The 22,715-nt window shown below is 39.8% G+C and overlaps 1 protein-coding gene across 3 annotated transcripts in view; it reads right to left on the bottom strand.

Annotated features, from left to right (window-relative positions):
- Positions 1–21,689, bottom strand: part of negr1 (neuronal growth regulator 1) — a 134,708-nt gene extending 113,019 nt beyond the window's left edge. The window contains exon 1 of one of the 3 annotated variants that reach the window (XM_079350976.1): positions 21,151–21,689. In XM_079350976.1, coding sequence (XP_079207102.1) covers positions 21,151–21,320 — 170 coding nt within the window. In that variant the 5' untranslated portion in view covers positions 21,321–21,689. The remainder of the gene's footprint in view (positions 1–21,150) is intronic. The other 2 variants (XM_079350977.1, XM_079350978.1) reach the window with 2 other exon arrangements.
- Between the last annotated feature and the right edge of the window lie 1,026 nt (positions 21,690–22,715).

Consider the following 22,715-nt stretch of genomic DNA (forward strand, 5'->3'; position numbering starts at 1 on the left):
AACTTCAACGCCTTTGTAACAGAAGAAAAGAGTTGCTGATCAACATTTCTTCTCATGTCTTTAACAAATCATGATAGTGAAAAGTCAACAGCTGCACGCCACGGCAAGTTGTAACGTTATAATTGCACGCCACAATGAACCGACAACCGTATTCGTTGCCAGCTATCAATTGTGTGGATTTGTTTTTGCAGCCATAATTTAGTTATCAGCTCATTGCTTTCAAAACAAGTAACCAGTCTGAAAACTTGTCAAGGACCAGACACTCAATCTTTTATAGAAATGGTGAATTAAAACTAAGAAATTATATAAATTAATGAGTAACATCTTGAGTTCAATTTAGATAACAGGATACATCTATCAGTGAACGCTTACAACCCTGGTTACAAGAACACCTCCTTTATGTCTGCCTTCCTGATGTATGCACAGGATCATTTCAAGTCTAAAGCGGTGTTAAAGGGGTCCTTATCATTGACAGTAACATTGACTAAATACCCCTGCACTGGTCCCTGACACATTGCATTGGAGAAGTAAAGGAGCTAAGATGTGCACAGAGGGGATTCGGCTGCTGGAGCCAAGAGATGATGCCACGGCCGATCAGCTAACCAAAGTACACATTTCATTTCCACGTGAAAATGTCAAAGATCTCTCATGTCAGCACAGTAGACTACGCAGCAACAATGATAATAGTGTCAGTTTGAAGCGCTCATGTTTATGGAACGTTCAATGACTGTAGTGTTAGTTTTTGTAATGGTTTGTTGACAGAGCTGTCAATCATGACATTACAGTCGATCGGTTTTTGCGTTCAATCACCAAGTAAATCAACTTCCTCAGAAAAATTAACACTTGAACCTAAACCAGAACTTACTATCATGGCATTTCCCAGTGAGAGGGAAACAAATATTTACATGTATTTAAATGTGCTCATTTGAACTATAATGGTTCATCTGTTGACATGGAGGAGGAGGAGGAGGAGGAGGAGGGTTCAACGCTTTATAACACATACAGCAGCTGGTCAGCAGGGGGAGCTCTGTTCTGTCCATCTTAATATACAGTCTATCGTTTATATTAATAGCAAAAGAGCAAAGGGTGTCCTTAATTTATATATCATTTTATAGTCATTTAATATAAAGTATGTGAAAAGACAATGAAACCCTCAGCGACACTGCTGTGGGTACATCTGCTCTGCAGAGCGGGGCCATCACTTGCAGGAGGGACTGAAAGTGAAAACAATAGAAAGTGCTGAATTATGGGCAGCAATCTTACTGGCCCATGAGATTCAAAGTAGCTGTAGCAGCTCCTCTGGAAGGCAATCAACCAAAAATGCCATCAGCAGCAGGTTAGCAGAGAAAATTCTAACTTTGCAGAATGTTTGAAGAAAGGGGGGGAAAGCAAGAGCTTGGTGTAACAGAACAAGACTGAGAGGTATCAAAAAAGCAAAGTGAGGTAAAAAATAAATAAATAAATACAAGTGAGAAAGTTTGGACAAACAAAAGAATTATTGTCAATGTCCAAGTAATTGCAGGGAAATGTTTTGACGCTTCCTTCCATCTCACACCTGAGTGATAACGTTGTTCACAGCAAGTAAAGAAGTGGTCAGCAATTTTCGTATTACAGCCTGCAGTGTGTTATGGGTGCGGCAGTAGTTCACTCTGTAGGGACCGGAGAGCTGTCGGTTCAAGTCCTGGTGCAAAACAAAATACGGAAGTTGTTCTGGTAGCTGGAGAGGTGCACTGCCGAAGTGCCCTTGAGCAGGGCACCAAACCTCAAAACTGCTCTGGTGCGCTCCCTGCATAGCAAGTATGTGGCAGCAGCACCACTCTGACATCTCTCCACCAATGCATGTCCTCATTTTTTTTCTGTGTGATTCAGGCCTGCGTGTGTGAGAAGCACGTCCCTAAAATAACGTTTCTGATTAATAACGAGCGTAATATCAGAATTTCCCTTAAGGATTCAAAAATTCAAAAATTCAAAAATCGACTGAAGGAAGTATTTCCCAAGTTCAACATTCAGTCTGAATAAAGCTGTAACCAAGCTTCTGACTGGCATATGTACAAACACATGCACGATCACATACAACATTATTTCTGGGTATTGGATGGACATGTCTATTCATCATTATAAAATTCTATTAATGTTGGACACAAATATCTCCTTACTTCTGTCCAATTGTTAGCTCGCACTGAGGTCTGTTCTAAGACAGCAGTCTTTCAGGATCTGACAAATGACATGATTGATGTCGGATGAAATATAGGGGTTTGTTTCAGCACCTTCACTGGGTTGCCACTCTGTTATAAGCCTGGTAACCATTGACCTTGACAGCGAGATAGGACAGCCCCCATCCTGAAGGCGAGATTCTGATAACCATGTCATCCATCATAACGGCAATGAACCAAACACATGGGTCAGAAACCTCGAGATGGTGGTGAATCCTCACCCACATAAAGTGTACCGTGGACACACACAAAGACATACAGAGGCTTGCAACAGGAAAAGCCAGGAGGTTGGTCTTTTAGCGCTCAAAGAATAGGGCAGAACGTTCATTTTTGTCAGCTATTAATGATGTATGGAGCACTATAGTGTTGTGGGAAATAGGGCTGTCAGTCAACAACTCACAGTGCCTCTCTGTCACACACACACAAACACACACACACAGATCTGAGCCCTTGTACACAGGAAAATAAAAAAAAGAACTACACACTTTCTCACAAACAATATTACACAATCATACGTGTGCACAGACACACACATCTTCTCTCAGAGTGTGCTCTCTCCATCTGTCTTTTTTCTTTTTTTTTTCTCTTTCCTTTGGCTTTGCCGAGATAGTGTGCAGCTTCAACGAATCACCTCCTGACAAAAAAAGAAAAAAAAAAAACGACCTCAATTCCCCACCAGTACACACTAACAAGAAAGTGAGAATCCTCCTTACAGCATGTAGGTCAGCCCTGCCTTTCATGGCTGTCTTTTAAAAGAAGAGGTTATTACCAGTAGATCCAAGCGCTCCTCTCCCACAGACGCTTTTTGTCTAAAATATATATATATATATATATATATATATATATATATATATATATATATATATATATATAGCTCGTTTCTCCCACCTGAGTGTGATGGTTTATGAAGAGCACATGCTGCCATGAAGCCAATCTCTCTGAACACAGCTAAAAACACTGAACCTTGACCATACAGGCATTAAAAAGCTGGCCAGACTCAGAGCTATTAGGGTGTCATATCATTTGCTATCCTCTAATCAAGAGAGATCTCCATTGGAGCAATAACATTTTAAACTGCAGCCAGTGAGAGTGGTGGAGTCATCACTGACGCCATATGGACATTAACATCAAGATAATGTTGTCGAGGATAATTTGTGAGTTATGAAATATTGCTCTAATGGAGGGGCAGAAACTTAATTACACAATCCAGCTAACGTTGATGACTGCTTTATGAAGGGTGGATGTCAGACAGTTGGACCACAGGCCATATCATGTTTGCAAACGTGATCCTCCTGATATGACAGTTTAGAAACACCAATTTGATTGTTTTTGGGGGTTTTTTAAGATGATTTTACTGTGAAGGCGTTATCAAGGAAGCGTAGTCTTTCAATAGAGCCCCTTGTCTCCCTGCTCCATGTGAGGGCAGCTTCCCTTATATCCTGTATTATATTACTTCACAGCCCCCAAAGGGGAGATTATCTTAAAGCACTTTCCACATGGATCTTTTATACTATGGAGCGCAGGGCATAAAATTAACACAATGACTCACGCCAAGAAATATAACCATCATTCTGAATTGAAAGTATGGGGCTTTGAGAACTTCCTGACATGATAAAGCAACTCAAAGATAATATTCAGAGAGGAGTTTTTTTTTAAGCTTTCATTAGCGGTGACTGACACTGTCAAGACTGTGACAAAGCAGTGTAAAGGCTGACTAAATGAGAGGCATTTTCTACGATGATGAACTGTCATTATCATTATACCCCTCCATACAGAGCTAAGTACCCGTTTTTGGAAGCAGTACAAATCTTTGAGCCAGTGTCACACAATGTATCCCTGATGAAACCGAGGAGGAACAGTTGGTTTACGCGTCCACGGCTGACAAAAAGAGAGGCAGGGCAAACATTTGAAAAGCTGATTGTATGATATTGTCAGTTTTCATGGTGCAAATTGTTGCTTAGACCATAGAGTTATGTGGTAATAGTAAGTATCCAATGACTAACCATACAAAACACAACTGATCTGTCAGGTACTGTTGTCTTTTTTTAGACCCAGCTTTGTTAAACTCATAAAGAGACAGATTCTTATTTAGATTTTGTTTTTTTAAACATTTGGACACTTTTCAATACCAGGTTTTAAAAATATACCAAACCAACCTTTTTAATGATCAATATTGGTGGAAAAACAAACCAGTCAGAATAGGTAACAAATCCAATATTTAAGAAACAGGAAGCTGTGGCCTGGACTGGTAAAACCATAAACTGGTTTTACATTTATGAACCTGTTCACTGAGGCTTTGCTTCCTGTCTCTGCTTCTAGACTATTTTCCTTCACATGTACATCTCAAGCATTACATCTACAGCATTTTCCAAAGAGCAAACCAGATTTAGTTTGAAACTGTCTAATTAGTCACAACACTGAAATTCAGAGAAAATCAGAAAGAATATTATGAAGAGACTAAAAATTATTTCTTAAATAGTTTTTTTTATTATTATTTTAAGCACAACAGCAGTGCTCTCCATCTGAGCAGAAACACAGAGCTCTGGCAAAGTGTTTTTTTCCTTCTCCTATTGTAGTTCAATTGTGTTTAATTTTTGTCTCTTGGGGGAATTAACAAGGCCTACTTTGTTTTAAGTGTTAGCAGAGCTTTACAAAGCCAGTGAAGAGAGATTAACCGAAGAGCTCAGATTTCTGTGTAAGCGACTGAATTAACCTGGGCGATGGCGTGATGAAGACTTTACATCATCAGCATCATGTCAGAGTATATGTTTGTATAGTAGGACTATCTTCTTGTATATTGAAAAGGAAAGATTTTTATTGATTAAATTGCTTTGGATTTAGTAAGCTTAGAACCGATCGAATCCGAGCTCTAGAAGGAGAGATGTACTCCTCAGGATAGAAAGTACCAGAATGCTTAAACTGAATTCAACTAAGGGATGCTAACTGCCTTCATGATGGTCTAAGAACTTCCTTAAACTGTTGGTTTCTATACTTTTGAGCAAGATGATGTTTAAAATGTATAAACAGTGCTATTTTCAAGCACTGGCTATGGAGCACTGGATATTGACTTGAACAAATCAGCAATAACCCTTTCATGACTCAAACGGATCAACTTGACAGTTCTTGAGATATTGAAGAGAGACAAAAATAAAGTCTTATATATTAAGATAAGATGAGGATGAGGAAAATAAAGAGCATTGCTACACTTATCCATTGACTTAATGCTTGCTGTGCTTACAAAATATCCCAAAATGTAAAGAAAAATTGTCCTCTATTGATGCCAACAGCTAATTAAATGCAGTCAGTTCCACTGAAGTCTGTTGTCATTCCTGGAATTGGCCGGCCGCTGTCATTTTCTCTCCTTCTTTCTCCTTCTGCCAGATAGGGAAAAGGGTTGGAACAGGCCTGGAGCTGGAGTGATGATTGATGACACGCCTCCTCTGGTGCACACTTCCCTGCTGACGCACTGCTACACTTTTCAGCACTAATTGGGCAACCCTGCAAACTCCCCTACCAGAGTGTATGTGGGGTCCAGGTCTCAGCAAACCACCCACTCAGAGAAGTGTGTTTGAGCTATACTGTTCTGATTAAGCGCTGCCCCGGAAGACGCCCCCTCCTCCCCAGCATGTCAGCAGCACCCCATGGTCCTGTTTACTGTGCTGTGCACATTTGCTAGACAGTAAGGTGGGTACCAAGATCCATAAATATTGTCAGACTGTGCTAACCTATGAGTATGTCTTTGGAACAAGATGAACTATTTATATCGAGCTGCAAAAAAAAAAAAAAAAAAAAAATGCACCGACAGAATACATTATGAAAGGGACTCCAAACAATGACAAAGCAATGCAATCCAGACAGCGGCCACTTGATATTCCCCAGGTCTGTGTAGTGGGCCAAGGTGCTATCCGAGCTTTGCATTGTTTGTTTCTCCTGACTTCATTGAGGGTGACTTGTGTAACCTATGATATGTGTATAATGCATTTATGAAGATGGATATTAACTGACACAATTTAGAGTAAGTGCCATGGTCAAGGACACATCAGCAGTATCCTGTGTATGGACTGACAACCTCAGGATCATTAATCCATTTAGGACTCGGAGGGTTACAGCAGAGTAAACAGAGGGCCAGTGTCCTTTGGAGTGCTTTAGCAAACAGCAGAGCGTGTACAGATCATGAGTCCATCCACAATGGTTAGTAATGCAGGCAAAAGCAATTACTAAGCTTGCAAACCATATGGTTGGGAAGACATCTAATAACAGTCTACTGCATGTTCTCTGGTTTTCAATGAAGGACAAAGCTTCAGCTTACGGATCAGGAAATTGTGTGTGTGCACTGATGCATGACTGATATGTGCAATTGGCAAGCACAAAGAACATTATGTAAAAAAAAAAAAAAAAAAACCTTCCTGAATACACGATGCGCCTCTAAATCTGGTTACCGTGTTGAAACAAGTTGAAAGAGCCATTACTGTCATTTTGCTCCCTCCAAACTCAATTTCTTGCCTGCTTTATCAGCAAACCTTACAATATTTTTTAAAATCCCCTTTCTGTTTCACGCTCTCCCATGCCCTCTTTTTCATCTCATTATACACTTCCTTTTATCCGCTGCTTTTATTCCTACGTAATTGTTAATGTTTAAGTGTCACTGGGACCCATGCCTGTATAATTAGGTCCTGTGACTTCCTTAGTGGAGGAAGGGGGAATAAACCAGGAGAGGTTTTTGTGTGTCAAGTCCAGAAGAAAATCAGAATAATTTGGAAAGATGAGGTGGAGATGATATGGACTTGAAGTCTTTGATTTTTTTTCTGGCTGGCTTTCATCTGGGCGGGAGCCGGCACTTCTGAGGATGAACTCAGAACTTTAGGTAGTCGCTTTGCCTTCGACAGGCTTGCAAGTTGATTAGCTGTTTCTTGAACCATTTAAACAAGCTTACAGCGTGAATTATTTTTATTCCGTTTTTAATCTCTACAAAGGAAAGCCTGCATGAATTATTCATGCAGCTGTGTACAGTATCCCCCACTATTATTAACTGTGAGATTAAAAAAAAAAAAAGTATATCTACCCATGGAATAATTTAGCCAGCCCAGCAGCAGCTGAGTTGACACACAAGAAGTGCACATTGGAGCTGATTGTGGAAAATAAAAATCAATTTGAAGGAACTGGCAAGTGTCCATATGGAAAGCTCTGAACACTTATTCACTGTGAAGGCTCTTGCAGTCATACTAAGTACACTGCCAAAAATATCTACTTTAGTTACACATGCAGTGTGACGCTGTATCCCAACGCTGTGCAAAAAAACTGCAACTATGGTGCGTTAACAAAAACAAGTTACGTACAGTTGCAGTATCCCGGCCGGGTAGCATGGTCAAGGCATTAAGACTGAAACTCAAAGCAGTTTTACCTCGTTGCTAAAAATATTTGAGATGTTTCTATCATACTTGATTCGTGCACATCCATCGAGTCCAACACTGCGAGCTAATTAAAGTTTCTGCTGCCAACAAACACACTGCTTTAGTAATTGTGCAGACTGTATTGTTTTTAGCTGTATTAACGTATTAATCATCTGTTGTATGATATAATCTGTTATTTACGTCAACAATAGAGGTACAAGTCAGAGCATGGACTTGTAGTCTCAATATAGGCTTATGCTTAAATGTTGGACATTAATTATATGAATAGTAATAAAGTTGATGCCTACTAGGGATGATTACGAGCACTCAAGTACTAGGCACTGACTCCATTATTCGAGTTGCAATTCTTTACTCACCTGTGCATGCGTTGCTTTTGGCGCATACAGATTTACTTGTGTGACCCAGCTTTTTATTTTCGCCTCACTGAATATACTAGCAAGGAAAATAATGAACGGGATACAAACGTATGACTTCTCCGGCCACGGCCTCAGCTTTAGTACACACACAAGCCAGATGTCAGCGAAAACAATAGGCAGCTACGGCAACTCTCAAGGGACAAATTAGACAGAAAGCAAAAGCACAACAAATAGAACTGTCTGCTCTCTGCGACTTGTCAGTCAAGAAAAGTGATGACAAAAACAATGAAGTGAATGTTCAGTGCAAGATTTGTGCCGTTAAAATTGCATACCATAGAAATATTAGTTGCTTAAAACTGAATTGGAAAACAGTGGAGACCAAAACAGGCAGTATCACGTCACATCATTAGCTAGCCCTGTTAGAACACGTCGTTAGCCTGCTAATAACCAAAACGGTAACTGGTGATATACTTTCGTTAAGTTTTATAGAAGGATCTTCAGAGAGCTCAGGGCGTTTGTCAAGCAGGAGTACAAGCTACCATTATGGAGAACAACAGGTACGAGGCTGTTCTTTGGAAACACAGTATGAAGTACAGCCTACGCTGCTGTCGTGACATGACAATCACTTTCTGTTGTTGGCTATTTCTTTGTATTTATCTTTAAATATTGGATGTTTATGTCATTTTTACAGGAATAACAGGCATACAGGCATTTACTGGATGTAAATGTCATTTTACAGGCATAAAAAATCTTATGATAAATGATAAAAATGATAAAAAAAATAATCATGCGAATAATAATCTGCGAGTACTCGAGTACTCATCATTAGGTAATTCAAGTACAGGGATGACAGTAAATTGCCACCCCTAATGCCAACCTATAGTATGTATGCATTTGTTTCCAACACAAACGTGAAAGGAAATGTTTCATTTCTACTATATCGTAAAATAAAGAAAAAGCCTTCTATTGGTACAGTAGGTGGGCACTAGATACAGCGTACAGTAACTATATTCTAATAAGGTTGTATACTGTATTATTGATGAAAATGTTTATTGATGTGTGTAAAACTGGTGAAAGAAAACAGTCATCTAACTCTCAACACATTGCCCTTCATGACTGCAAAGTAGTGTCAGGTTTAATACAGCTTGGGTAGCCTCATAATACCAATAAAAACAATAACTCTATTACGATTTTAAAAAATATACATCATAATTGGACCGGAACGGAAAAAGTGGATTGTGCATCTTTAATTTGAACAACCATTAAAATATTGCCAATCTTAATCCAATTTGTTTATTAAATGTTTTGCATTTCTTTAATGACAATGAGCAGAAGTTCATCATTTCATACGACAGCTATTTACGTTTGTTTGACTTTATACTGTTACAGATTCAATAGTTCAATTATTAATATTAACATTTTAAAATAGGATATTATAACTTGTGTGTTTTGTCCTTCATTTAATGCTTTGCACCTTTCATATAGCCATAGAGACGTGTTAGTAAGGCTGCTTATTTCAACACATATTTCATATTCCATAATTCTTTTATTCAGCCTTCCTGTGCAGTGTCTCCACATATTCTCACAAAATACATTTACATCCGTTTATTCTGCGTTTTAACAAAGATGATTACCACTTTGGAGTCTTGACATCACCTTGTCTCAGACCTTCACATTCCGTCACTATTTTCGACGTGTTCCGGAAAAAGCAGAGAAACCTTGGTTTTCTTTGCTGTAAACACTTGAACAATCTTTTTTTTTACAACCATCTGTGTGCTTTTCCTCATCACAGAAATACATAAGATGCTCTACTCCGTCAGCCCTCAAAATCAAATCAAACATTTCCCCCAAGGTCAATCATTTTGTTCCAGAGAAAGACAAACTCAGACGATACTGCAAAGAAATAAGCCAAATCAGTGGCATCCATAGAAACTGTCAACCTAATCATGTGTGAATGGAGATCTGTCTGGAAGAATACTGTTTATCAAGTGGTGTTTTCACGTGTCAACACATTTGATTAAAAACTAAATTAGACAACAAGCAAACATTATTTGTGAAAGTAGTCATATCAAGGAATGCTACCTTGCATTTTAGTGGTACGCTGGCATCAGCATGTTTACAGCATAATAAAGCATCTGGTCTGAAAATTCCCTTAAGCGAGCCATTACATGCCACCGAAGTCATCAGGAACAGCACCTGTTTTGACGTGTAGCTCTGTCAGCGATGCCAGTTTCAAAATGAAACATACGGACCAGTCAGAACGCCGCTCATGCACGCTACACCGCGGATTTGTCTTTCTTTCGAACTTGTTGCATGAGGTGACCATGAGAACAAAGCTGACAGGAGCATCCTCACCAGGCTTTGAAAAGACTACCCATTAGTAAGCATTCTGGCAAGAACATGGGGGAATATAGTGAAATAAAACTGACAAAAACACAGTCCAGAGAGAAAGGCAGCGAAGGGCATTGTGTTGGAATCAAAGACAGTGCTTGGATTGAGGTTTGACAAAGAAAAAGACATGGCACACTTCCACTAAAGACAACTGGCTGTTTTAAGATATTGCAGAACGTATTAGAAGCTGGAAAGTGATTGCATGCCTCAGGAAGCTCTATTAAGGCACCTGACTGTGCCTTTCATAAATACAGTGAGTGGAAACAGTGTGTGTATGTGTGTAAAATCCAACAACTGGCATGATCGTTTTTACATGATAGATGTATGGAGACTACATACATTTACAAATACATTTTATTTCATAACTAGCTCAGAGCTGTAAACTCCCCCCTCTTTTCATGAAACTAACTTAGAGAGGAGAAACCGAGCTCGACTTCCCAACAGGAACCCTGGATGAAGTTAATTCCATGTTGTTCTGTAAAGCTTGCATGTAAGTTTGATGGAGATAAAGAGGAAAGTTAAAACACCTCCAGAGAGAAATATGATCCCTTTTTACTGATCCAAAAGCTTCTGAATTAGAAGCAGAGCTGGTAATGCTGCCAAGTCTTTGAGATGCCAGTGGAAGACTAATGTAGTTCATTCTGCTGCAAAGAAACTGGGCTACCACCCTGAATAGCTGGTTGGGTGTCTGTTTATGTAATTCAAGCAATGATGCAGGCTTTTATATATATATATATATATATATATATATATACACACACATACACACACAATTTATCTGATTACAAAAGTATTGATTATTTATTACAAAGGCTTTGAACCAATGCTCAAAACTCAAAATTCCTTTCAAACCCCTTCTGACATCAGCCTGGACTTACTTAAATCAGGAATATATCAGAATTACGAAGTCACACTGCTATATAGAGCCCAGAGTACGGTACGACCAGTTTTGAAGTTGGGTTGAATTGTAGCCCGGCACATGCTGTTTGGCGTGTAGTATACAAGGCACAATGGCTTGAAGGCCTGATCAGCGTGTCACGAGTCCCGACCTCTCTGAAGGCTTTCCTTCATGTGAGAAAATGTGGTTGTACGACTGCACACACTGGCACATGTAGAGCAGAGCCACAAGTTGATTTCTCCAATTTCAGGTCAGGTCATTTTTTTTCCTGACTGTGCCTGCACAGACAACGTCTGAAATCACCATGGCAACTGAAGGCATGCCTTTTTAATCCCTCGAGCCATGTCTTAACATGAAAGAAATGTTGGCAGTAAATATCTGCAGACCTCCAGGTAAATGGAAATATTTGTTATGATGAGGCTACTGGTTGGCATGTTTCTACTGGTGATGCAGATATTGTGTGTGTGAGAGCCTTGCAAAAGAGACAACTGAAATAGTCTAGCCATCGGCCCAATTCATCTCCTACAGTGTCGGCACTTGGGTGGCTTGCCCGACAAAGAGGTCGTACAGTCAGAGCAGATAAATCAAGAGGCGTAAACAACAGCGTTTGGCAGTGTGAGCTGAAAATTCCCCCATGAGCCCGACCAGTTAATCGGCAAGTGGATAATATCGGCTGATATTGGCAATATGACTATATACTATATGTATCTGCACATTTTATCACACCAATCATCATCAGTCAAACAGCATATTATTTGAGTATCATTGTATTAAAATGGCATTTCTTTTTCAGCTGTCAGCAGCAGAGTGTACTAAAAGGGTTACAACAAGCAATATAATCACATATTATAAGCAGTGATGCACTCCAGTTGAGTTACATCTTGCTTCCTTAATGTCTTAAATGTTTGACAACTGCATTTGAGGGATCTATATCTATCTCTCTACGGATAGAAGTTAGCTTACATGTTGTTCAATTTCTTTTTTTTTCTTTTTTTTTTAAATCAAATGCTCTCCTTCTACGTGTCAATTGCATATAGCAAACTCTACAACATGCGGTTTCCTTACAGATGTGCAAGTCTTAGATTTTGCAACCCTGCTAGCTACAGTAGCAGTTGAGCTCTCGGCATACACCAACGTTGAGAGTAGTTAAGTGTGGACCCACAGCCTGCAACAAATTTGCTTCGAGTGACATTGCACACCTCTGCTAGTCACTTTTCCTAACTGAGGAGAATTTTTCAAACAAGCAAGAACCTAACACCGTTTATTTAATTAACAGTACACCACACTTTTTTTTTCTTAAATGATCATGATCTAATGAGGGAGAAAAGCTATTTATAAAAAAAAAAAAGTGTTGCAGCCCGTGCGGTCCGCTAAATTTCCGAGCAGTGAAGCGGCTACAAGCAATACACAATGAACGGGAGGGGAATTTCAATCACATCAAGTCGAGTGCAGTCGCTGATGGTGGTGGCTGCACTCTGGTAATGACAGCCCATGTCCGTAGCAAAGCCTTAGACAGATAAAAGTGCTATAAATATACCTCTAAGACTTTAAATACAGGTATGTTGGTTGCAGCGGTTTACAGGACAGGGCCTGCTTTAGATGGGGGGGAGTTTAATTAAAAGTTTGTAAAAGTCACGTTTCCTTTGGTGTCAGTCTGATAGAAAGTTGTAACATAAAACCTTTGAATTATTTGTCCTACCTCTTGTCCTCGTCCTGCAGCTTGACCACTGAACATACCTACTTACATACTTACGCACATCATATGTGAATCTAAAAGTCAAATGCTGATGAAATATTTCTTTCAGCTGCAGAGCAGGCCAAATAGTGAAGCCAGAGCAAACTCAGTGGTGTTCACAGAGAGAACCAGGAAGCGCCACCATTCCTACATTGTGCCTAATCAAAATCACATTTGCCTTGGCTGCTTACTTTTAAATGCAATTAAGGAATGGAGAGTTGCAGAGAGAGAGGGAGAGAGAGAGAGAGTGATAGGTAGAGATAAGGTGAGGCAGAGAGAAGGAGAAGAGCGGAGAGATCATGGTTCTATTATAAATAGCATAAAACTCCCTCCCACTTGCACACACCCCTGCTCTAAAATGAGAATCCTAATGAGCGGCAGATGATGAATTTACTGTTTAACATTAGCACAGATTGAGTCTATCTCCCTGGCTTGGTGTGGATGAGACAAAACTTGACAGCCTATTAGTGTCAAAGTTGTGTTCTCTATGTTTAGATTATACTCTTTGTATTTTCTCAGGAGCTTCATTATCTGTTCAAATAATGCAGTGTATGTACAGTATAATATACAGGGGTGTAAAGATTCGTCGTGAGGCAGATAAAAAAATCAATTCAAAAGTGTCCAGGTTCGAATCGCAGTAGTATCTTGAGCGTCTGCAGATGTAGAGCAGGGGCAACCGGTTGCAATGAGCAGCCGTTATTTTTGCTTCCCATGACGGAAAATGAAAGAGTCGAGAAGACAACAGACGAGACAAAAACGAGAACTTCACAATAAGTACAAACAACATGATGTAGCGTTTAATCAACGCCACAATAAGAAGCTCCAATCACGTTCCGATTCCCATCAAATTATTTAATGGACGTCTTCGACGCCAGGGAGGTGAAGGGGCTTTTCAATAACACAGCACCAACCTTTGTGACTGACGATAGTATCCTGTGTTCCCATAATAAGTCCAGTGCTGAAGGGACTGCTTTAAATTACTCTTTGACAACACCAGATTTGGTTCTATTTTAATTGGATCACACTACAGTAGCAAACCATTTGTGCCATCTGTAGAAAAAAGCTAAGAGTTAATACATGAATCCATAATAAAGGAGTAAGTATCCATAGGGACATGTGTCTTCACTGCTTTTCATCAACATTAAATGAAAAGCTTATTATTGAAGTTTGCTTCAGTGTTTCATCAGTACTGCTACAACATATAGAACATTAGGTATAGACTTTCTGTGCATAAAGTCTAGACAATATTAATGGATCTTTCTAACACATTAGAGGCGTATTAATCTCTGTGCAGCCAGGTACTGGTGTTACCTTAACTCCTGATCCCACTGGAAACAAAAAAGGTAGCACGAGTCTCACTGATATTGATTTGCTCCGCTGCGTCGTTCTCCATTTACTAATAATTACCAATGCAGACTCCCAAATTACTCTGCTCCAAAAAAAAAACATTTACAGCAGTCTGAAATCCACACACTCATTATGCAGATGACAGAGGGTGCAAGAGAGAAAAACAAAAACCCCAAACCTGCTTAGAGCAATTCCAATTAAAATTCTTTAGCCATGCCAACAGCCAAATGAATTATGACAATATCTATCTCCTTTCGCTGCAGGAGTTTATAATCAATTGTGAGAAACCAGCCATCGTGAACATATGAATGAGCTTACTTAAGTGCTAAAACACAGATTAGTCACAAATTGACTTTCTTAATTTGACAAATACCTTGATTGACAGCTGAAAAGACAGAAAACTTAATTATGATTTTTAAAAATCTGAATGGTGACATGTGAGTGACTCAGCAGGCACTTATCTTTTGAATCGGAGGAAATCTAACATTTAGAAAAGATGGAAATTGTTCCAAGTTTTTAAGAATCCAATGTAATGTGGTATTAATGTACGGGTTGTATTCACAGACTGTGCATGTGCCAAGGTAAAGGGATGTTTGCAACAACAAGCTCTAAATCATGGTCCCTCAGAATAGCATGTTTAATTCAAACCAAAGGTACAAGAAGGCCACCTTTGAATTTCATTTAAGGACAAGAAAACACCCTCAACAAGAGACGAAGTCCCGCTGGATCGTTTTGATTCACGAATGGGAATTGCCAACACTTCTGAATTATCTCACCCTTGGGATCAACCTTATGTTTACCTCTGGTCTTTGCAGCCTCCGAGCATGCTCACACATAAAAGGTCCTATGTTGAAGATAATGACATCAATGCAGGATCTTTATGTGTGAACTCTATCCTTAAGGAGTATCTGCTATAAAGCTGGTTCGGTTTTATGCAGTGAACATTCATTAGTGGGAACAAACAAGTGAGAAGTATATTTTCCTTTGTAGATTTTGGTCACAAACGTGGTATTGGATAATAGGTTTAATTGGTTACTAAGACTGATTGAATTACATATGATTATGCCTATACAGAGATTTAACAAAAGAATATTTCTACTCCCTTGAAAGTCAGTGTTGAGGTGTTTTCCATGCTTAAAACAGCATGCAAAGTGTACCACCCCTGTGTCTACACTCTTTGTTTCAAAGCTCCAGCATCACTCAGGCTCCATACTTTGATGTCAGCAAGTTTTGTCACTAACCTGCTGACATGCGAGGCATCAACACTTCCAAGTATGTAACTTGGCTCAACGGAGGAGGCATAGAACAGATTACGCAATGTTGTCAGAGTTGCACAACTAATTATCATGAAGCACAAGGAGACGCTAACTGATTGATTAGGAATTTAATTGAAGAAGCTCTAAGGAATCATTTCAGCTCAGTGATGAAAGAGGGGGAAGTGTTGGCATATGATGTGGAGCAGAGAAGACGTCACACTGTTCAGCAAAAGAGCTGATTACAAGACATTGAGTTGAAAAGAGCTTTAAATGAGAAAAGCTTAATCTTCTACACAAAAGCTACATATAGGAGAAATGCAATAAAAAAAAAACATGAATTATGTTGCAGTCTGTTGAATTTCAATTTGCATTTCTGCTATCTGCTTAAGTAATTTGTAAAAACCCATCAACTATTCATTTATTCACTTTTGTAATGAACAAGCATGTCAATAACACGTGGTTAATAACAGGTCGGTCTGTTGAAATCCCAAAATGTTTCCAATCCAAACTTTCGAGAATAATAAAAAAAAAAATTTATTAAAAGCAGATATCTGTACTTTTGATGAATTCAGTTTAAAGTAACTTCCCTTCAAAATTGCTGAAGATACAGAGCCGTGTTATTGCCTTTCTAGTCACTCGCTGTCAAGTTTAATTTAAGGCTTACAGCGTTCTCGCAACACAAAAACACTCCTCGGAGATTCTCCTGTAGTATTACTGCAATTACGAGGTTGTTCCAGCTGGGAATGGAGCTCCATTTTCCACCCCAAATCATTTTCTGTATCCCCTATAATGGTAGTGATTATTAGAATATTAGAAAGATGCGTTAAACCGCAGCACAGCATCTATTACCGTCAAAAGGATTTACCTTGAGAAAGCATTCCCATTTAGGATTTAATTCCCCAGGGCACTCAATCACTTTAGTGCTAATTGAAACCTATTAGAAATAGAAATGCTTAATTTTCACAGAGTACAATGGATGGAATTGGATGAAAAAAAACATGATTTTAAATGTAATCCATTTGGAAATGCTATACAGTATGTATATTAGTGTTTAAATAGGTTAGCCCTACTACATAGTGGCAAGATTGAGAACATGAATCATGACGTGTGGCATGTGACAAGTGTGATACAGCTGTAATTTGACATAGAGTAGGCGTCCTAATTGCTAACCTTGGGCTAAACGTGTTGAAAACATTGGATTTATCTTACAAGTACAGTTAGATATATATGACAATACAAAGAGACTAAAAGAACATATTTCAGTTTCTCAGCATTGGGTGATGGTCAAGTATTAATGGCTGCAACTTTATACGTTTTCATCTGAATTAGATCAGGCTTTGAGTAACAAGCTTCTTTTTTTAAGTCATTACAGGCTCTTCATTGAAGTGGATGCTGTGGAGGAGGTTCACCAGAGGTCTTAAAGGAGACAGCTGCTATGAATGCCTCTAAAGTAACCACTCTAGCATGTCACCTTGTTGGCAGATTTCCATTTGTACTGAAGTACATCTATTACAAATGGATGCCAGAATAACGAAATTGATAGTATAGCCCGGGCAGCATAAGATATCATTGTTCAGAAGGAGGAGACAGACCGTTTAAATTTTAAAAAAAACAGTCCTATCTGGGCCATGACGACTTAATCTAGGAGCCCCTCTTAGACAATAGCCCCTCCCCCAAATCCATTGTTTTCTCAACCTAACGTGTCTGTCCCTCGCCAAAAAAAAAAAAAAATCGAGGTCAAACAATGTGCCTCACACTTGATCCTTGAGAAGCTGGGACCAGGGCTAGCATAAGGGCCGTGAAAAGGGAGAAACATAGTGCTGACAGCAACACTGATCACATTAAACGTGTGCCGCGGCAAACAGGCGAGAGGATTTTGGCGTGTAATTAACAGTTGACAGTCTCAGGTGTGCCCACAGATGTGTCATAAGAAGTAAACCAGGTTCCCCCACCCCACCCCAATGGGTGCATGAAACTGCTGATGGCTGACAGCTAATGTTCAGGGTACACTACATATATCTGCTATATCTTCAAACAAGCAGCTGCAGATAAAGTAGATTTTTTTTTTTTTTTCACGTATCCATAAGGCTGCGGCCTAATTAAAAAAGTGATGAAATGCAGAAAATGAAGTGAGTGTTTCTCAGCCGTTGTTAAGAGGTCTGTGTTAAGAAGGCAGTCAACAATTACTCTTTTAAATTGTGTCCTGTGGAGTGTAAACAGTCACGTCTTCTATACTGCCTCGTGGAACACCCAAGCCGTTTCTGCTAGACGTTGTCGCTGGCACAAAGTGCTGATAGAAAATGTCAAGACCTTTCAGAGCCACAGTAATGACACAGGTGAGGAAGATGATCCATTGCACCGTGATTTTTTACCTCAGGATGGTGAAAACACAGTTTCAGGACAATCGTGTAGAGCCGGAAAAGATTTTCATCAACCGCTCTGTTGACACTGGGTAATGATTTTAGATTTATAAGAATACCTCAAATTTGGAGCAAGTGACAGGTCAATTTTGCACCATTACTGAGACTAAGGGCGCTGTAGTGCAGGCTTTGTTTTGTGGCTGAGGGCCAACGGTCCCAAGTATAACAAAAACAAGCTACATTGGTTCTTCTTCTTCTTGTGTTTGCAGCCCCGCTCTTGCTTCCTGTTATCTTCCTTTGTAGGACATAAGTTAGCGTTTAAAGCACAATCATTGTGCCTTTTGTGAAACTCTCACTCTATCATACTTTATGGAAAAGGAGCTGATCACCAAAGCCAAGCGCACTAAGGTAGAAACAAAGACATAATTCCAGAATAGCACAGCACATTTTAACCATGTAGAAGCAGTTATGCTTAACATTTCAGGCTGCTCTGACTAAATGTACAGACACCAGCTCTGTGCTGTTGACTGCAGCTGCTTATCCGTGTGGAAGAGGCTGCCACTGATACCCTGTGTTTCCTGACAGCACAGGGAACCGTCTTTTCATCTGGCTGTCCCCCTTAAATTCATAGCCAGATGAGTCATTTACTTGGAAGAGTCAAGGTTTATTCAACCGAATCCAAATGACAAGAAACCTGTAAAAAAGAAAATGGGGAAAGAAGCGGATCAGTGGCTCCTCTAAACAATGTGCTCCCTATAGACTTTCAGGATGTAAAAAAAAAAAAAAAAAAGCAGCATATGTGCATAACTTGAACGCAATCATGTACGACAGTGAAACAGCAGCAGCAGCAGCACAGCTCATTTCAAACAAAGGAGCCTTTGTTCGAGGTCTGAAATTGGCTACGTAGGAAATCAAGAAAGATTAAAAGGATGATGATACGCGTGTGGACCATTCCTCATCTTCGTGAGGCTCAAATCACTTAATTGATGTGGGCCCACTGTCCAACATGAATAAGGGGTAGCTGTAATGCAGCGCAAAGAATTGAGGAGGTGGTGGGGGGAATGAACATGTGACAGTGTCCACTCACCCCTGGGAGCTACTCCATAATCCAGAGGCAGTGACTAATTGCATGCTTCTGGGTTTGTCAGCGTTTGAGAATGCTCCCATTTTTTAGCCAGCAATCAGCTTTGGGGCAGAGGAAAAATTGCCCTCTAATAGTCCATGGTTTTGACAATAGAGAAACTCAACAAACAGACTATTTTCTTCAATGAGTCTCAATAAGACATAGTTCATGCTTTGATGCCTGCCCCCCCCCCAGCCCAGCCAGACAGCCATGGATCTTTGTGGCATGACTTAACAACACAGAAGGCTTTTGTCAACACTTTGCTGTCAAGTATGTTTCGGGGTTTTTTTCCAAAAGATGCAATCCAGAAAAAAGAAAATGGACAGTTGAACAGTTAAGGTTTACAATCTCAGTGAGGTCAACAGCTGCTGGTTCAGCAAACTTCACAGTGGCTGCATTTGCAGGATTGACGAAAGGAGAAAAAAAAGGCAATGAATGGGTACAGCAAGTGCTAGTAAGTGCTGTAAGAACCTGGCATTGAAAGATTCATGAAAATATTAGCAGTATCCATTTCCTTGGTTTCTGGTTGGCATTTCCAAGGGGGGTGACCTGCAGTTGAAGAGCTTTGCCTTATTAAGGGGTTGAAACTTGTTTATTGAGCTGATTCATAGCACAGGGATAATCTCTGGTCCAATAAACCATCAGGACTCAGGCAAAGCGTCCGCCTCCGATCACAGCCAAACCAGATTGACACCAGGGAATTAGACAGCCCTCTCTAATGTGACAGGCAGAGGTGTAAGTCTCTTTGACGGGATGGCCCTCTAGGGCAAAGCAGGAGAATAGTAAAAATAGTGAGCACCCATTAGCTGTTGCCAAGGTAATTCTGTGAAGAGCACCAACACATTTTAACCACACTCATAGTTGGATTGTCATCTCTTCAGAGACCTTTTGCCACAGAAATAATCCAGCGCTTCAGAAATGAAGTATATGAAACAGCGACTAAAAGCTAACCTGAGGTGAACTTTACACACTTTTAGCTGCTCTGCATTTAGAGCCACACAGAGCATTTCTAAGAGTCAACACCCACAAAATTCATATTTAAATAGAGGCCGGTGCCCCCAGAGTTCCCTTGGATCCATCAAAGAGGATATTTGAAATTGGTGGAACACGACTTTATTACAGCCCTCCAAAGATGTTCTCGTTTTTTGTAGTTCCATTGAGTTTTGAATTATGAAAAATAAAAAATAATAATAGAAAAAAAAAAACATTAAGATTTCCATGAAAAGTGCCTGGATTTTTTTTTTTATCATAGAGGATATCATTTTTGAAAAATTTACATAAATGTATTGTTCCAATATTAGTAATTATTTTATTAATTTAATGATGAGAGTGGTGAAACTGGTCCAAACCACGCCCGTGCCTCTTAATGTAGTCATAGTCCTAATGGGAGCTACCTGTGCAGCTGGCATCGTAGTGTACGTGACGGAGAAGAATAGAGCGTCACTACCATAATAACTCGATTTTAATCAACAGAGACCACAAACGCACGCTTCAGCCTCGTTTTGAAACTGCGACATCACCTTGTTCAATCAGCAAAACTGGCAGAATAGCACTCCAACAGCCCCCGACACCGTTTTTGTATCCTCAGCTCCCTTTTTAACACTCAATGCATCTAAAACAGTGAAAGTAAAGGATAACGTACGCGATAGGCAGCGGGTAGGCTAATGCTGTAATTCAGACGACACCGTCCCACGAGAGCAGCTACAAAATCAACCACGGCACAAAATATCACATAGCATGTGTTAGCTGGTGTACAGAAAGGAAAAGTGTGTCAGAAAACTTTGCCGTTTGCTGCACTTGTTCTAGGGGCAGCGTCCGGCTAAGCTGCCTTCACAGCACTGACCAGCCCCCCTGTCAGGCTAAAAACAAGGACGGGATGGAGGGAAAAATGGCCTATTGTGTGTTTATCGCAGGCGGCGTGTCTTTAAAAGTGAATAACAGAAATATGTAAACGACGAACAGCTGCTTAGGAGTATGTGGGAAATTGGGTATAGCTTTGGAGAACTATGTCAGAAAGTGAGCGGGAGAAAGTGAAGTTGTGTTAGCTTGTTTTTTTTTACCTGAGTAGAGCCGTGTCGCCTTGTCTGCTCACCACACTTTCAACCGACGAATAGTCCACAGTTTGTCCAGCGGGCAAACAGGACGGCAGAAAGCAGCACAGGCTGAGAATTATCGCAGTAAGCCACTGACCAGAGACACAAGCATCCTGCACCGCAATCATTATGTCCATCACTGCTGGGGTTTGTCGCCGCTTTTTCTCCTAAGTCTTCTTGTTTCTTTATACCAAAAGGGCGTAGTGTTCGTTTAAAAAAAAGAAAAAGAAACCTTTACGTTTTTTAAATTTCCACACTTTCCCTCCTCGGAGCCCCGTGAAGAAATGGTCCTCCGTATAGTTTCCCAGGTTTGTTTAGCTGGATGTAGAGCCCACTGTGCGGGGAAGCGTACTCTCCAGTGGCTTGCACACCATCTAGTGAGGAAATGCGATGTAAAATGGGAGCAGACCTAGAAGCAGACAACCCCCAGGCTCTGATCCTGTTGCCATGCGGCCGTTTCCCGGGCAACCCGTTCCCAGTGGCTCGTGCTGGATCAGTAAAACCGGAAGTTATTGATACAGCCCATGAGCAATTAAAGATATCGACCGGAGAACAATCTCAATAAGAAAACTAACAATGTGAACGTTTAGTTATGGAGCTGACAGACTGTGACGCAAGTGTACCCTTTAGGATTACTTTGAAACATGATTTAGACTGATACCAAATGAATGCCACTACTTACATTTAATAGCTAATATTTTTTTATTTTTTTTGTTAAATCCTCCCCACAAAAACGAAATACTATTAAAGGTATTATTATGAATCCCTTCTGGGAGATTTTGAGAATATTAAAATGATATTTCATTAAGCTAGGGAAACTGCCACAACTAAGCTGTTACAGTTCAAGACCACACAAATACTCATACACAGACAAATAAGAGACACAGAGGACTTGCAAAGTTTGTTTTAGGACATAGCCCTCTGTATGGTGCTGCTCTAAGCCGTTTGACATTGCCTAACACTTAGACTGCACAGCAGTAACTATGGAGATTACATACATTTTTTTGAGCTGGCATGGTGCCACTAAATTATTGCACATGACTTGCTTGAAACAAAACAATTGTAAATCTTCCCCGCAATGTGGAGTTTTTTTTTTTTTTTTAGAGGCAAGACTTGTGTGTATTTAAAATCCATGTATTTATTTTTTGCTTTAAGCTCGCAGTACTGAAGAAAAAAAAAAAAAGTTGTTAATCTCAGTGACTCTTCACCAATGCAGTAATGCTGTTGTAGATGATCATTTTTTTCTATTTTTGATTTCATATCCATAAAAAAAGTTTCCTACTTTTCTCCTCTTAATTCTATATACTGCTCTTATATATCTTCTATTTTTTCACAAGAGGATCAATATAGTTTCATTATATCTTGTCTTCAAATCTTATCTTATAGACTACAGGGCGAGGGTTCTAGGGTGTGATGTTATCAGGATGCACTGTCTGGAGCTACTCGTTGAAATTAAAAAGGGCGAGCAGCTCTAAACCCTTTAACACTTTGCCTCAGTTTTACAAAGACACCAGCTTCAGACTATTGGCTTG

The sequence above is a fragment of the Symphodus melops genome (assembly GCF_947650265.1).
Source record: "Symphodus melops genome assembly, chromosome: 8".
Taxonomy (NCBI): Eukaryota; Metazoa; Chordata; class Actinopteri; order Labriformes; family Labridae; genus Symphodus; species Symphodus melops.